Here is a 17,196-nt window from a genome sequence, read left to right as displayed (position 1 = left end):
TTTAACCACTCAACTTCTGTACTGACCAGGCACCCTCTCACAGTCCTGTCTTCATCAATGACATTCGACTAAGCGAATTTAAGCAAGTTCTTAGTCGGGCAGGAATAAGTTCGGAATTCAATGCTGGTATTCTGTGGTGTGCTAATGGCACTTTAGCTCTCAAAAAAGTAAGTAGATTCAGCATTACTTCTAATGTTTCTGCCACACCTCTCTTTCTGATTAATATACTATCGACTCACGAAATTGTAATGACACGATTGCAAACAAACCATACCATGGGTGGGGATTGAACTCATGGCGAGTGAGTCGTAAAACTCCAGGCCAGCGCGTAAGTAAGCTTACATGCTGGCTTAGAGTTTTACTACTCAATCGCAACATGTTCAAACCTCGCCCGTGGTATGGTTTTTTGATATACAGTACGCCATCGTTTAACAGGGCTTTGTCTGGCACGTTTTAGTTATAGCACGATGGAAGAATTGTGGCATATTTTTGTTTAACACTTAGTAAAATTAATTTAACACGGTTGAGGGAGGGGGGAAAATTTTGAGCGCACAGTCGCCCGCGGGATGGGTTGGGCTGTGGGTTATATCATTGAGTTAATGGGGGAGACCTACCACCATCCCCCGCCAGCATCAAGCACCTCCACCACCCTCCCAGCCTTCAGTTCTGTTCATACGTGTGTTGGATGAACCTGTGCCAGTAGCTCGCTGTTTGTTTAGATACGTATTAATTGCCATATCTTAATCTGCCAAGCAATCATGGCACCCAGTAGGCATATGAGTATTGCTGAAAGTTGCAAGAAAAGGTTTAAGTATTTAAGTCTTAGAATTAACGAAGAAAATAGAGACATTAGACAAGAGATAGCCTGTAGCTGAAATGAAGCATCAATTTGTACACAAAAAGAATGAGGTAAGTATGAGTTTGTGATGATTGACTGACTGACTTACTGACTTGACTGATATACTGACTTCACTGAATGAATGACTTGACTGACTTACTGAATGAATTGACTGACTGAGTTGACTGACTGAATGACTTAAAGTTAGACTTTTTCACTGAAGAGGACCTTGAAACGGTGTCTAGAGCAGCTGATGCTTTACCGTCAATTTAAGTTCGGGCGAGATATAAGCGACTATTGGCAGAAAGGTGGGCTAGTGCAAAGATGAGTAGTGGGGGGGTTGAAGAGGGTTGGAATAGTTTTAAAAATGCAGTATTAGAATGTGGGGCAGAAGTTTGTGGTTATAGGAGGGTGGGGGCAGGAGGAAAGAGGAGTGATTGGTGGAATGATGAAGTAAAGGGTGTGATAAAAGAGAAAAAGGTAGCTTACGAGAGGTTTTTACAAAGCAGAAGTGTTATAAGAAGAGCAGAGTATATGGAGAGTAAAAGAAAGGTGAAGAGAGTGGTGAGAGAGTGCAAAAGGAGAGCAGATGAAAGAGTGGGAGAGGCACTGTCAAGAAATTTTAATGAAAATAAGAAAAAATTTTGGAGTGAGTTAAACAAGTTAAGAAAGCCTAGGGAAAGTATGGATTTGTCAGTTAAAAACAGAGTAGGGGAGTTAGTAGATGGGGAGAGGGAGGTATTAGGTAGATGGCGAGAATATTTTGAGGAACTTTTAAATGTTAAGGAAGAAAGGGAGGCGGTAATTTCATGCACTGGCCAGGGAGGTATACCATCTTTTAGGAGTGAAGAAGAGCAGAATGTAAGTGTGGTGGAGGTACGTGAGGCATTACGTAGAATGAAAGGGGGTAAAGCAGCTGGAACTGATGGGATCATGACAGAAATGTTAAAAGCAGGGGGGGATATAGTGTTGGAGTGGTTGGTACTTTTGTTTAATAAATGTATGAAAGAGGGGAAGGTACCTAGGGATTGGCGGAGAGCATGTATAGTCCCTTTATATAAAGGGAAAGGGGACAAAAGAGATTGTAAAAATTATAGAGGAATAAGTTTACTGAGTATACCAGGAAAAGTATACGGTAGGGTTATAATTGAAAGAATTAGAGGTAAGACAGAATGTAGAATTGTGGACGAGCAAGGAGGCTTCAGAGTGGGTAGGGGATGTGTAGATCAAGTGTTTACATTGAAGCATATATGTGAACAGTATTTAGATAAAGGTAGGGAAGTTTTTATTGCATTTATGGATTTAGAAAAGGCATATGATAGAGTGGATAGAGGAGCAATGTGGCAGATGTTGCAAGTATATGGAATAGGTGGTAAGTTACTAAATGCTGTAAAGAGCTTTTATGAGGATAGTGAGGCTCAGGTTAGGGTGTGTAGAAGAGAGGGAGAATACTTCCCGGTAAAAGTAGGTCTTAGACAGGGATGTGTAATGTCACCATGGTTGTTTAATATATTTATAGATGGGGTTGTAAAAGAAGTAAATGCTAGGGTGTTCGGGAGAGGGGTGGGATTAAATTATGGGGAATCAAATTCAAAATGGGAATTGACACAGTTACTTTTTGCTGATGATACTGTGCTTATGGGAGATTCTAAAGAAAAATTGCAAAGGTTAGTGGATGAGTTTGAGAATGTGTGTAAAGGTAGAAAGTTGAAAGTGAACATAGAAAAGAGTAAGGTGATGAGGGTATCAAATGATTTAGATAAAGAAAAATTGGATATCAAATTGGGGAGGAGGAGTATGGAAGAAGTGAATGTTTTCAGATACTTGGGAGTTGACGTGTCGGCGGATGGATTTATGAAGGATGAGGTTAATCATAGAATTGATGAGGGAAAAAAGGTGAGTGGTGTGTTGAGGTATATGTGGAGTCAAAAAACGTTATCTATGGAGACAAAGAAGGGAATGTATGAAAGTATAGTAGTACCAACACTCTTATATGGATGTGAAGCTTGGGTGGTAAATGCAGCAGCGAGGAGACGGTTGGAGGCAGTGGAGATGTCCTGTCTAAGGGCAATGTGTGGTGTAAATATTATGCAGAAAATTCGGAGTGTGGAAATTAGGAGAAGGTGTGGAGTTAATAAAAGCATTAGTCAGAGGGCAGAAGAGGGGTTGTTGAGGTGGTTTGGTCATTTAGAGAGAATGGATCAAAGTAGAATGACATGGAAAGCATATAAATCTATAGGGGAAGGAAAGAGGGGTAGGGGTCGTCCTCGAAAGGGTTGGAAAGAGGGGGTAAAGGAGGTTTTGTGGGCGAGGGGCTTGGACTTCCAGCAAGCGTGCATGAGCGTGTTAGATAGGAGTGAATGGAGACAAATGATACTTGGGACCTGACGATCTGTTGGAGTGTGAGCAAGGTAATATTTAGTGAAGGGATTCAGGGAAACCGGTTATTTTCATATAGTCGGACTTGAGTCCTGGAAATGGGAAGTACAATGCCTGCACTTTAAAGGAGGGGTTTGGGATATTGGCAGTTTGGAGGGATATGTTGTGTATCTTTATACGTATATGCTTCTAAACTGTTGTATTCTGAGCACCTCTGCAAAAGCAATGATAATGTGTGAGTGTGGTGAAAGTGTTGAATGATGATGAAAGTATTTTCTTTTTGGGGATTTTCTTTCTTTTTTGGGTCACCCTACCTCGGTGGGAGACGACCGACTTGTTGAAAAAAAAAAAAAAAAAAATGTATAATGTACTGTAGGGTAAGATAGAACAGAAATCCCTTACAGAATTTATGCACACTCCAGTACAACCATTGAGTTCAGTACCAGTACCTCTTATCATCCACCTCAACCCAGTAGGGCCACAGCATAACTTTCCACTCTCTTCACAATCGTCCACAAACATCAGCACCCATAATTTAAGGTAAGAAATACTATTATTTCTGTTGCATTTGTAATCTTATGCAGTAAAAAAACATAATACATCACAACAGTGAACAACAATTACATATTCACTTTTATTTTTGTAAGATCTGTTGGTCTAAAAAAAAGTTGTTTGGCTTTTTGGGGGGGCTCCCAGGAACGTAACAGCCATGTTAAACGATGGTCTACTGTACTATTCATTTGTTTTCCATCTTGATGCATGTGTTAAGACCTTCATTAATATGTAAAGTGTAATTTTTTCCTGTTTCTTTATCCACTAATACAATTCCAACATAAACAGGTGCAATATTGCCAAACCATTAAACCTTACTGGATATGAAAAGTTGATTTATTAAATGACAGCTATGCACAGATTGAACCTTTATTTCTTTTTTTTTTTTAATTTCTTTAAGTTTCCTGTTTCCACACTTTCTTTCCTTGGCTAGGCAATGGGATTGAGTTTTATTATCATTTTTTTTAAAGCCAGCTGTCTCCCAGAAGAATGCTGACATTACAGCTCATCTGACCCTCTGAACTGTAACATTCCCACCCCTTCTTCAGAGTACAGGCACTGTACTTCCCACCTTCAAGATTCAAGTCTAGCTGACTGGTTTTCCACGAATCCCTTTATTTACATTACCTCGTTCATGTTCCATCAGCATGTCCATTAAAAGCCACTTGTCTCCATTCACTCCTATCTAACATGCGTACACAAGTCTGCTGGATGCTCAAACTTTTTTTTACCCCTTCCCTCCAGCTATTTTATATGATTATTTTATTATTGTATTTCAACTCAATGGCTGTTTTCCACCAAGGCAGGAGACAGCCAAAGAAAACACATTCACATAGGTTCCAGACTACTGCAGGAAAGCAGACATCGCCAGAAAGCAGAACACCATTTTTTCCACTTATGAATGCATATAAAAGCCAGATGATAAGTTTGCACTAGCATGTATTAAGTTAGCAATAGAACTAGGCATTAAAAAACAATAAAAAATAAAATATACACACAGTACACTCATTACTTATCTCAAAATATTTGTAGTCTTAATATAGGGTGAGAGGTGAGTAGTGTTTATTGTAAGAAGTCAGGTATGGTAGCCAGCCAGGCCACCCCTCCCCACCCACACATAATATACAGTGGTCCCTCGTTTTTTGTAATTAATCCGTTCCTGGAGGAGCTACTATAAACAAAATTTACGATTTGCGAATCAATTTTCCCCATAAGAAATAATGTAAATACAATTAATCCGTTCCTGAAACACAGAAGTATTAAAACAAAAACATTTTTTACATGAAATATGCATGTAGTACATAAACAATACAATGGGAAATGATGAATGAAACATTAACAGCATAACACTTACCTTTATTGAAGATTCTTAGTGTATGGGAGACTGGAGGAGGAGAGAGATTGGATTGTTTACAGTTTGGAAGGGGAATCCCCTTCCAGCAACACCTCAGGTACCAATTGCTTCTCTGGGGTTGCTTCTCTTCTCTGTTTCTTAATGCCACTAGGACCACCTTGAGAGTCACTCTAGTCCTGTCTCGCAAAGTAACTGTGGAGAGAGCTCTGTTTCTGGCGTCTCTTTAACACTTCCTTAAAATGGCCCAAGACTTTGTCACTGTACATATTTCTCACCTTCTTTACCACAGGCTTGGCACTAGGAGCTTTCTTTGGAGCCATGGTAGCTTATTTAGTACTTGCAAGCACTAAAATGAGTGGAATATTATGAAATATTTCGTAGGAGCACTTGAGGGGACCTTCACTCACTGGTAAACAATGCCAGACTGGCTGGGTAGGGAGGCCGCCTTGGCTCACACCGTGTGTACGCGTCCCGGACGAACTACTATTCGCGAGTCAACCTATGAAAAGCGAGTCCATGTTTATACGAAAATACCCCTATGATTGGCAAAATTTACGATTGCCGAGAACTACGAAAAGCAAGGGACCACTGTACTATGACATTTAAAGCGCCCTAGAGCAATAAAATGCATATAGCGTACACTCATTACTTACCTTAAAACATTTGTAGTCATAATGGTCATAATGTAGGGTGAGAGGTGAATAGTATTTGTAGAAAGTCAGGTGTGATAGGTATGGTAGCCCATCTGGCCACCCCACCTACACGTAATATACTATGACATTTAAAGCGCCCTAGAGTGATAAAATGCATACAGGTACAGTACACTCATTATTTACCTCAAAATATTTGTAGTCTTAATGTAGCGTGAGAGGTGAGTAAACGAGATAAAAACGAATAAACGAGAGAGAGAGAGAGAGAGAAAACGAGTAAATGAGAGAGGACAGAGCTGCAGAGTATGTAAACAAACAGACGAACGCAGCTGGTGGGTTGATACGTGTTCATTTCCATAATTGTAAAGCTTATATCATCATACAAACACCTTACATTGTGTACAAGTTGTCTCCACATTGGTACAGTACAATAAATAAAGAGCAACACTCCCATTCTCATGTAATACACCATTTTTGGAATGAATGCCGCTCTGAGTGAAGGCATACAAAAGGAATAATTTTATACAGTTACCTCCAGTAATACTATTGTGTACATATTTTCTTTGGTGCTGAACTATTCTTTCTGACACTTCGACAAGACGACTAGAAAAACCTCTCATATTTATGTTAATTTATTCTATTGTGGGTGTATTTATCATGTTTATATATTATGTAGCAATTTATTATTTAATTTTGAAAAAATATCATAGATGGATTAAGCAAAATGTCTATATTAATGTTCTATACGATATTTAATGCGCCTCAGAGTGATTATTATTGTGTGTTATTATTACAAGTGCCTTAACTTACGAGTTTCCGAGTTACGAGCCATCTCTCAGTCAATTTTTTGCTTTGAGTTGCAAGCCAAAATTCAAGTTTTGAGCGAGCTTCAGATACACTGCCACTCACAGGAGATACCAAGGAAATGCCAGCCAGCCGCTGGCTGTCTGGCTGATTTGCTTTGGCTGTCTCAATCTCCTGTCTGTCTGTACATGTCTCTGCCTGTATATGTCTCTATCTCCATCTCTGTCTCTGTCTATCTCTGTCTCTGTCTATCTCTGTCTCTATCTCACAGGTACACATAAATACAGTTATACATAATGTAAATTACCTAGGATAACCCAAAAAATCCAAACTAAGTGCTATACTGTGCTTGTAGATGTAAGGTATGATAAGCTTGACTGGCAAGTAATACACATTTTCACTTGTTCAGGAATCAGATGTGACAACTGCATCGTGTGTAATGCCTGTTGGTTCATGAGCGGCTCTCTCTCTGAGACAGAGAGACAAGTAGAGAGACAGGAACACAGAAATACAGGCAGACAGACAGATAAGCAGAGACAGAGATAAACAGACACAGCTAGACAAACAGATAGAAACAAACAGATGGACAGACATGTTTATGTGTAACAGTGAAAAATAAAGCCAAGGCAGTGCACGGTGTAAGATGCTCATCTTACACCGTGTTCTCTGGAGTTTCATGTATACTCCAGCATTTCTAAAACATTGCTGGGACCTGGCAAAAAAAGGCAAAAATCATTTCTTATTTATAAATAGATTTTTCTTATTTAAAAACCCGTAACAAAAAAATTGGGGCTTTTTTTTGGAGCTGGACTGGATTAATGGCTTTTCAATCAATTTCAGTGAGGAAAATTGATCTGATATACAAGCAAATTGGGTTACGAGCTCAGTCACTGAACGAATTAAACTCATATGTCAAGGTACCACTGTATTATCATTATTAATATGGCATCTTCAAGACTGATAAGATACTCTTAGTGATTTTAATGTGTACCTGCATGCCAGCACAGTAAGTTTATTTAGGTACAGGTACACATAAGCACAATTTCTTCGTCTTTCAACGTACCAGCCATATCCCACCGAGGTGGGGTGGCCCAAAAGGAAAAACGAAAGTTTCTCCTTTCAAATTTAGTAATATATACAGGAGAAGGGGTTACTAGCCCCTTGCTCCCAGCATTTCAGTCGCCTCTTACGACAGGCATGGCTTACGGAGGAAGAATTCTGTTCCACTTCCCCATGGAGATAAGAGGAAATAAACAAGAACAAGAGCTAGAAAGAAAATAGCAGAAAACCCAGAGGGGTGTGTATATATATATGCTTGTACATGTATGTGTGGTGTGACCTAAGTGTAAGTAGAAGTAGCAAGACATACCTGAAATCTTGCATGTTTATGAGACAGACAAAAGACACCAGCAATCCTACCATCACGTAAAACAATTACAGGCTTTCGTTTTACACTCACTTGGCAGGACAGTAGTACCTCCCTGGGCAGTTGCTGTCTACCAACCTACTACCTACAATAAGTACAATTATCAGAGTACAGTGGACCCCCGGTTAACGATATTTTTTCACTCCAGAAGTATGTTCAGGTGCCAGTACTGACCGAATTTGTTCCCATAAGGAATATTGTGAAGTAGATTAGTCCATTTCAGACCCCCAAACATACACGTACAAACGCACTTACATAAATACACTTACATAATTGGTCGCCTTCGGAGGTGATCGTTATGCGGGGGTCCACTGTATATATAAAGTATGAAATAACACTTGAAAATTTGGAAAGTTTCAAGACATAATGGAGAGTAGTGCTCATAGAGAATATAAACAAACCAGGTGGCCTGTGGTGACCATATTATAAAGTCAGGTGGGGGAGCCGTATAGTGAGTTTTGGTCATAATTTGAAATATCTGTATTAGCGGAATGCCGTAAAGTGGGGCCCTACTGTATTGCTTGTACATGTATGTGCAGTGTGACTTAAGTGCAAGTAGAAGTAGCAAGACGTACCTGAAATCATGCATGTTTGTGAGACAGAAAAAAGACACCAGCAATCGTACCATCATGTAAAACAATTACAGGATTCCATTTTGCACTCACTTGGCAGAATGGTAGCACCTCCCTGGGTGATTGCTGTCTACCAGCTACTGCTACCTAGGTGAAAATGTAAATGTATTCAGTATTACAAAAAATTTACCATGTAAAATTTAGAACTGCTTTTCCTCATTATTACCTGTAGGTTTACATCACAGTGGTACAGGTACTTTACTACATTTTTGAAGCATGGGAAGCATTTTTGCACTGGCGGGCCAGGGAACTCGCATGAAATATTAAGTTTGCAAAAGACATTTCTTCTTCTTTCAACAAACCATCAGTATCCCACTGAGGCAGGGTGGCCCAAAGGAAAAAATGAAGTTTCTCCTTTTAAATTTAGTAATAGTATATACTGGAGAAGGAGTTACTAGTCCCTTGCTCCTGGTATTTCAGTCGCCTCTTACAACACACATGGTTTTTTTTGAGGAAGAATTTTGTTCCACTTCCCCATGGAGACATTTACCTGCCCTATATATTTCATCCTTAGTATAGTATACCACATACCTTTTTGCTCAATCTTACCTCTATCACCCGTGCTGCTCATTGTGTACTCATTTGTTATGGTCTTTGAGCATGCTTGAATGAAAAGTTGGAATCTGTAATACAATAGTTGGGAGAGATGCTGGTAGTATTTGTGGAGTTTTGGGGACATGTGTTGAGTCATACCACCGGTACCAAGACATGGAGGAAGCAACTAAGTGGAGGTAGAATCCATACAGGGGAGTCCAGGTAACCTAGCTCTGCTAGAAGGGGCAATGTATCAGACCCAGGAAGGTGTGCCATAATGGTTTGCAGATGATCTGTGCACACTGCTCAGAGCAAAGCATGTAACAGAACACAGTAAGCTGGCAATCAGGAGAGGCAACAGCAAGCCAACATGTGTAGAAACAATCAAAGATCCATGCTTGAATTCCCTTAGTTTGCCTCCCTTTTGCATTCACCCTGCATCTTACCTTTCTCTTCCTTATTGGGAAGTTCCAATGATTCATTTTTGCTCTTCCCCCACTTGCATGTGCAAAAGCTCACTTGCCTCCTACAACATTATGTTAATGTTTTTTGATAACTTCCAATTTCACTCTTGTGCTATTACAGAGGTCACTGATGATTCTAAATCCCCTGATGGTGTCAGATATACAGTTATTTTTCCTGAAGGAATCATGAAAGGTCATTTATTAGAAATAGCTAGTATTTTCACAGCAGAGTTATATGAAATTCGCATTGCTATCATACACATTGTGACTGTATCCACTTCATCTTTCATAGTTGCTTCTTACTCCCAAAGTGCATTATAGGCGATTCAGAAATCTAACTTCCCTCATCCTATTTCTAGAAAGCACAAAGAAGTCATATTTTGCTAGGTCCCTGGATATGCTGATGTTTAGGGCAAGGACCATGCAGACTCAGTTGCTCGATCAGCTGTTTAAGTAATTCAACATTTTCTTTAGTAAGTGATTCATTGCAGAAATAGGTTAGGTCTTTGTTTTTGCAAATAGTTGACAATTGGTCATTTAGGTATGCATAAGAAAACATGTGGCAATATGCACCATAGCAAGTAAGAACAGGTGAGTGGATGCAAAATTGAGTAGAAAAAAGTACATAGAGAGGTGTGGCAGTTATTGTGTGTGAATGCATGTGACGTTTCATGTGGGTTCCCATCATACAACACACAAATGTAATCAGTATGTAAGAATTTTGCAAGTTCAAGAAATAGTATCGAGTAATAATATAATAATGGTTATTTCTTTATGCCATACAAATAATGTAGTTTAAATGTATTAATACAATAGGCACAAAAGAAAGCCATTAATGTAAATTTGTAAAACACACTGTGTCTGTGTAGAATTATTTGAAAAGCAACTTTTCTGATAAATATACAGTAATCAAATGAGATGAATGGTTTGATTGTCAGTGAAAGGGAAAATATGTCAGTGGTAAAGTGGACAAAAAGAAAAACCACCTAAGCAGCAACAGCTGTATTAAGACCTTATACAACCTCTCCTCTCTTAACGACGGAGTTTTGTTTCTGAGACCACGTTGTTAAATGAATTCATCGCTGAGTGAGGAGCATACGTACTATAATGATAGTGAGTTTGTGTCAACCATCTTTGATATTGTTTTAATGTCACCTTTGCACCATTTATAACATTTCTGGTATATTTTTAAATGTTTATACAGTAGTGTACTGTATATTTAAATAAACAGAATACAGGAAATCAGCTCTAATATACATTATTTCAGTATGAATACTGGCCAGAGAGCCCATCGTAAGTCTGAGGCTTCGGTAAACGAGTATGTCGCTAAGTGAGGAGAGGTTGTATTTAACCACTGTGCTACTAAATTTAATTTTTCTCTTAATCATTTAATGTATTTATTGTACAATTTTCTTAAATATGTATATTAAAACAAACTTTTCCAACAGCAAGACTCCGGCAGTATATCCCTAGAAGGCCCACTGAGTTCTGATTACTATGAAATTCGTGAGCTGCTGTATTCTCAATATGCAATATTATAGAAGACATATAATAATCATAATGAAGGACATGGAAAAATTGAAGCTTAGAGATGAACCATCAGTTGCAGTTATCATAGTATGTAACACAAATATCAAGGCACAAACTCTGTGTAATAAGGTATAAATAAGCTTATTTATATTTGAAATGAGCCTTTGTATTTGCTTATGTACCTGCATAGCATACCAGTGATGCAACATGTGGCCCATGATCAGTTTATAAATATGCGACTTGAGAATTGTGAACACTGTAACTAGAAGTCTTCTTTTTATGAGACCTGAATTTCAGTTTTTTTTTTTTAAGGAAGAGAAAGCCAAGAGACAGCCTTACTTTTCTAGGTACAAATGAAATTTGGCATAAAGAAATGCTTGGCTGGATCATATAAGCTTTTATTGTTTGGAGTCTGATTTTTACTCCCTACAAGATACAGTGAAATCTCTCATTAATGAACTAATGGAGAGGAGGGGGGTGTACGATAATGCCAGTTGTCCGCAACTCCTGAATTATGAAATTAAGATTTCATGATCACCCAGTTGTCTTCGTAAGTAGTGGACTTGGTCTAATGATGCAGAAGACAACCAGAGACACTAAGAATACAAGTATTGTAACTTGTAGTACTACAGTATAATACTGTACTATATAGTAATTTTATAGTATTCTACACAATTTGCAGTAATTTTACTTAGTTTCTCATGGTGGAGAGATTGGGTGTAAACTGCACTGATTGATAGTAGTAACTCAGAATGACTGTTTTGAGTCAGGAGTTGTAAAGCTCCTCTTTATTTGTCCGTACCAGACAAACGTTGGAGTTAGTGGATTTGGCCCAGTATGTACTTCAGAAGACAACTGGGCACTATCTCTATGGGCAAAGTGTGGAATTACAAACTTTTGTCCATTTTTGTCAGATAATTAGAGCACTTATATGTTTTTTTTTTTTTTCCGAAATTTACAAAATTTGTTAGCGAGAGGTTTTACTGTAATTTGAATCAGTTTATATTTAACAACACAGGAGAGTATTCAGCAAATACTCTTTTAAACATTTATTTCCATATGCAGATGATTTACCATATTAATTGTTTAGGACCAAAATGTTCATTACTAGGGTCACATTCAAAATGCTAGTCAGCTTGGGTCCTTTTTAGGGTTGAAAGAAAACATTCTGAAGTTGTGCAGATAATGCAGTGATGGAGAAAGGCAACATGTGATGATGAAAACATTTGCCTATACATTATATTTAAAATAGAATTATTTCTTCTTCTTAATGTGCAAGTTTATAATGAATACATTAGCTTTGACGACTGGCTTAATATAAAACCAGTATTAAATTTCCTATTAAGAGACATGTTTATCAGGAGATACAGCACCCAACACATTACTGAGCCACTGAGAGCTGCAATATTAGCACCCACTTCCTATATGCATTACATTGTAATTATGCAGTTCATATATTATGTACTCCAGTTGATGATGAAATTAACAACACCCACATCAAAAAAGTTAAAGAGAACTGAAAATTTAGTGCTAAGCAAATTCCCTCATTGTGTATTTATTTTTTATAACTTTACAAGTCATGGTTTTCATCAGTGACAGGATTTCATTATTAAGAAAAAAACTTTTGGTCCCAACAGTTAAATTTCATCACTTTATTGTTTTTAGTCATGGAGAGCTGGATTTTCCACTGCAAGTTACTCCAAAGATATCGATATTCCACAAGCTGCAGGAATGGTCGGAGAAATGGTCAAATTCCCTTTGATTGCTTTGAATATGATCCTAATAGCTAAATTCCGAATACCAGACTGTAAAAAAAAATTGTCATAGACTGCCTTAAAATTTTGGAAACTACCACATCTTGTATTGCCTTAGTTGATGAAACTTTGCTGTACTGTATACCATTTTAACATCAAGCATTATTTTAAGATTTAATTAAAGATGCAACTCAAACAGGTGATGTAAAACTAGTTATAAGGGTTAAAAATTTTGATATATTTACTCATATTTTTATCGTACTGATGAGTTGTGATGAGCAACTTTGTTAAAGGTAGGGAGAGAAAATGAAGCATTTGCACTGAGGTTTGAGCATCATAAATTATATGTAACATTGTCATGACTAACAAAAGAATAATTCATATGATTTCTACATGTTGATATAGGCATTCCATATTTTTTAAGCACAGAAAATTGGTTATTTTATTCATAGAAAGTGCTGCATCCATAGGAGTCATTCAGCACCTAGTTAATCAGGTTTGATCTAGGGAAAGGGAAAAGTGGTAGTTACAATTTTTTGTATTAAATCATTCACTGGCAGAGGCACCCTCCTTTAACCCTTTCAGGGTTTCGGACGTACTAGTACGGCTTACGCACCAGGGTTTTTGACGTACTAGTACGCCTAAATTCTAGCGCCCTCAAATCAAGTGAGAGAAAGCTGGTAGGCCTACATATGAAAGAATGGATCTATGTGGTCAGTGTGTGCAGTATAAAAAAAAGTCCTGCAGCACACAGTGCATAATCAGAAAAAAAAACTTTGACCGTGTTTTTGGATTAAAACAGCGACTTTGCACTGTATTTTCGTATGGTATTTATTGTTGTATTCTAGTTTTCCTGGTCTCATTTTATAGAATGCAAGACATATTACAGAAATTTAGATGATTTTGACTGGTTTTACAATGAAAAGTACCTTGAAATTGAGCTCAAAGTAGCAGAAATGTTCAATTTTTACCAAAGTTCAAAAGTAAACAAATCATGCTAAGCGTCCAATACACGTCAACTAGTGAGTCTAATATTCTTTCACAAGTACGCCGATATTATTTATACTATTTCTACACTAATGCAGTAGTCTGCATAACAGTAAATCTATTTTTTTTTTTTTTGAGAATAAAAATTCAAGGTGAAAAGCAAAAGAATGTAAGAGGGGCATGGGGACATGACTAATGAACAGAAGAAATGTTATTTTAGTACTAGGAATGTCTTTCTTGTTTATTCTGGACCCTATTTGGAAATTTGCATCTTTTGAAATTCGTGTGAAATTGGCAAAATTGCTAAATTCTGACCATTGTATTGGATAGTTGAAATTGGTAAATGGGTGGTTTCTTGTACTCATTCGATAGAAAAAATGGAGTTCTAGCAAAATAGTTATGATATTTGTCGACTAGTACTCTGGAATTGGTCGAAAATAGGGCTCAACATGGGCAAAATCGCCGATGCGAAAACATCGTCGAGACCGCTAACTTCGCGAGAGCATAATTCCGTAAGTTTTCCATCAAAAATCATGTCATTATGATTGGGAAAAGATTCTCTATCTTTTCATAAGAGAAAATAATTTCTTTTTTTTTTTTGAAATTTGGGCAACCCTGAGAACAACTCTGGGAGAGGGCCTGGGGACCCTGAAAGGGTTAAGGGGAAGGGGAGGCCAACCCAGAAACACTGTATGAAAAGGTATTCATTTCTCTTGTTATAATTTTAGAATTTTCAAGGAGCACCCACTTTTAATCCTTTTTCATACTCTTCTATTTGCTTACTTCTCATATTTTATTGTTTTTTGTTTTTTCTATAAGTTTATTTGCTGAGAAGTTTTTATAATTTCTTTAATCTCCTTATATAGCTTTCTTTTAAAGGGCTACATTTATTAATACAGTATTTTCTTTAAATAATATATCAAGAAAATTGATAGGAAAGGTGTTTATACAATTCTGTAATATCAATGCAGTACGCAATGGCAGAAATGAAAGGAAAAATGCAGACGATTGTTTAAGAATTCCTATCCTGGGGAGTGAGTGCATGCGTGTGTGTACCTCTCCCCCATTGTTTCCCTACTTTAAATTCTGGTTGCTGGTACTTATTTGTAAATGTGTGGAGAGAGTTACTGTGGCCAAACTGGTGACCTGTGGTTCTTGTTTTAATGTGAGTAACTGTGGCAGAGTTGTCAGTAGTTGATGGCTGTGTTAAAGTGCTCATGTATTCTGTAATGCATCTTTACTGTTTCTTTTACCTAGCAGTATTTTTTTCTCTTTATCATGAGGGCATTAAGTGGAGCACCTTTCTTTGTATGTTCAATCAACATGATCAGTAACTTTTCTTAAGGTACAAGGAATATGATATCCACAGTATGGTTGAAAAGACAAGTGTTTACACTTAATGTCTTTATTGGATACATTTCAGTTCCAGAACCTTGGTCACTCCAAATGATATAAGATAACAAGACTCACGAAATCGTAATGACACGATTGCAAACAAACCATACCCCGGCCGGGATTGAACCCGCGGTCAGAGAGTCTCAAAACTCCAGCCCGTCGCGTTAGCCACTAGCTGCATTTGTGGTCACAGAGGTGCCTGTGCTAACCTTCCTATGGTGTAGAAATATACCTAGTTGGACGAATCTTATTGTGGCTAGCTGGTCTAGTGGCTAATGCGACGGGCTGGAGTTTTGAGACTCTGACCGCGGGTTCAATCCCGGCCGGGGTATGGTTTGTTTGCAATCGTGTCATTACGATTTCGTGAGTCATGTTGACGGCAGTGAAGGGACTTGAGCTAGAGTTCGTCACGGCCACACTAGCTGGAGATTCGTCTGTAAAAACTTGCATTTGTGGTCACAGTGGTGCCTGTGCTAACCTTCCTATGGTGTAGAAATATACCTAGTTGGACGAATCTTATTGTGGCTAGCTGGTCTAGTGGCTAACACGACGGGCTGGAGTTTTGAGACTCTCTGACCGCAGGTTCAATCCCGGCCGGGGTATGGTTTGATAAGATAACAAGAAAGTACAGCATGGATAGTGGAGAATGCACATCATTGGTGATAGGCGAATGCGTGAGGTCCTCTTATTGCTGTTACGTGGCAGTTGAGAAGAAGCATGCCAGAGTTATTGAGATGATATATCTTTGTTTTATGTCATCTTGGTTGCAAGCATTATTGTGTTCTTGAACACAAATGGAAAGATTCTTCTCTGCATGGTCTGATGTATACTCCTACTTCATTGTTGGATGTGTCAAGCAGTCTCCACATATACCTCAATGCACCACTCACCTTTTTTCCTCCATCAGTTTTGTGGTTAAACTCATCCTTCATAAACCCATCTGCTGACACATCAACTCCCAAATATCTGAAAACATTGACTACTTCCATTCTCCTTCTCTCCAATGTGATACCCAATTTTTCTTTATCTAAATCATTTGATACCCTCATCACCTTACTCTAATCTATGTTCACTTTCAACTTTCCACCTTTACACACCCTCCCAAACTTGTCCACTAACCTTTGCAACTTTTCTTTAGAATCTCCCATAAGAACAGTATCATCAGCAAAAAGTAACTGTGTCAACTCCCATTTTGTATTTGATTCCCCATAATTCAATCCCACCCATCTTCCCAACACCCAAGCATTGACTTCTTTTACAACCCCATCTATAAATATATTAAACAACCATGGTGACATACACATCCCTGTCTAAGACCTACTTTTACCAGGAAGTAATCTCCCTCTCTTCTACACACCCTAACCTGAGCCTCACTATCCTCATAAAAACTCTTTACAGCATTTAGTAACTTACTACCTATTCTATATACTTGCATCATCTGCCACATTGCTCTCCTATCCACTCTATCATATGCCTTTTCTAAATCCATAAATGCAATAAAAACTTCCCTACCTTTATCTAAATACTGTTCACATATATGCTTCAATGTAAACACTTGATCAATACATCGCCTACCCACTCTAAAGCCTCCTTGCTCATCTGCAATCCTACTCTCTGTCTTCCCCCTAATTCTTTCAATAATAATCCTACCATACACTTTTCCTGATATACTCAGTAAACTTATTCCCCTATAATTTTTACATTCTCTTTTGTCCCCCTTCCCTTTATATAAAAGAACTATACATGCTCTCTGCCAGTCCCTAGGTATCTTCCCCTCTTTCATAATTTATTAAACAAAAATACCGACCACTCCAACACAATATATCATCCCCCCCTGCTTTTAACATTTCTCTCATAATCTCATCAGTTCCAGCTGCTTTACCCCCTTTCATTCTAT

The 17,196-nt window shown here is 38.1% G+C and overlaps 1 protein-coding gene across 1 annotated transcript in view; it reads left to right on the top strand.

Moving 5' to 3' along the window:
- Positions 1-15,434, top strand: part of Cpsf100 (cleavage and polyadenylation specificity factor subunit 2) — a 125,481-nt gene extending 110,047 nt beyond the window's left edge. Inside the window, exons 17-18 of the mRNA XM_053784763.2 lie at positions 30-167; positions 11,082-15,434. Coding sequence (XP_053640738.1) covers positions 30-167; positions 11,082-11,174 — 231 coding nt within the window. The 3' untranslated portion in view covers positions 11,175-15,434. The remainder of the gene's footprint in view (positions 1-29; positions 168-11,081) is intronic.
- The last annotated feature ends 1,762 nt before the right edge of the window (positions 15,435-17,196 follow it).

Source organism: Cherax quadricarinatus, chromosome 51, assembly GCF_038502225.1.
Source record: "Cherax quadricarinatus isolate ZL_2023a chromosome 51, ASM3850222v1, whole genome shotgun sequence".
Taxonomy (NCBI): domain Eukaryota; kingdom Metazoa; phylum Arthropoda; class Malacostraca; order Decapoda; family Parastacidae; genus Cherax; species Cherax quadricarinatus.
The sequence above is the reverse complement of the archived record's forward strand: the minus strand, read 5'-3'. Positions and strand labels throughout refer to the sequence as shown.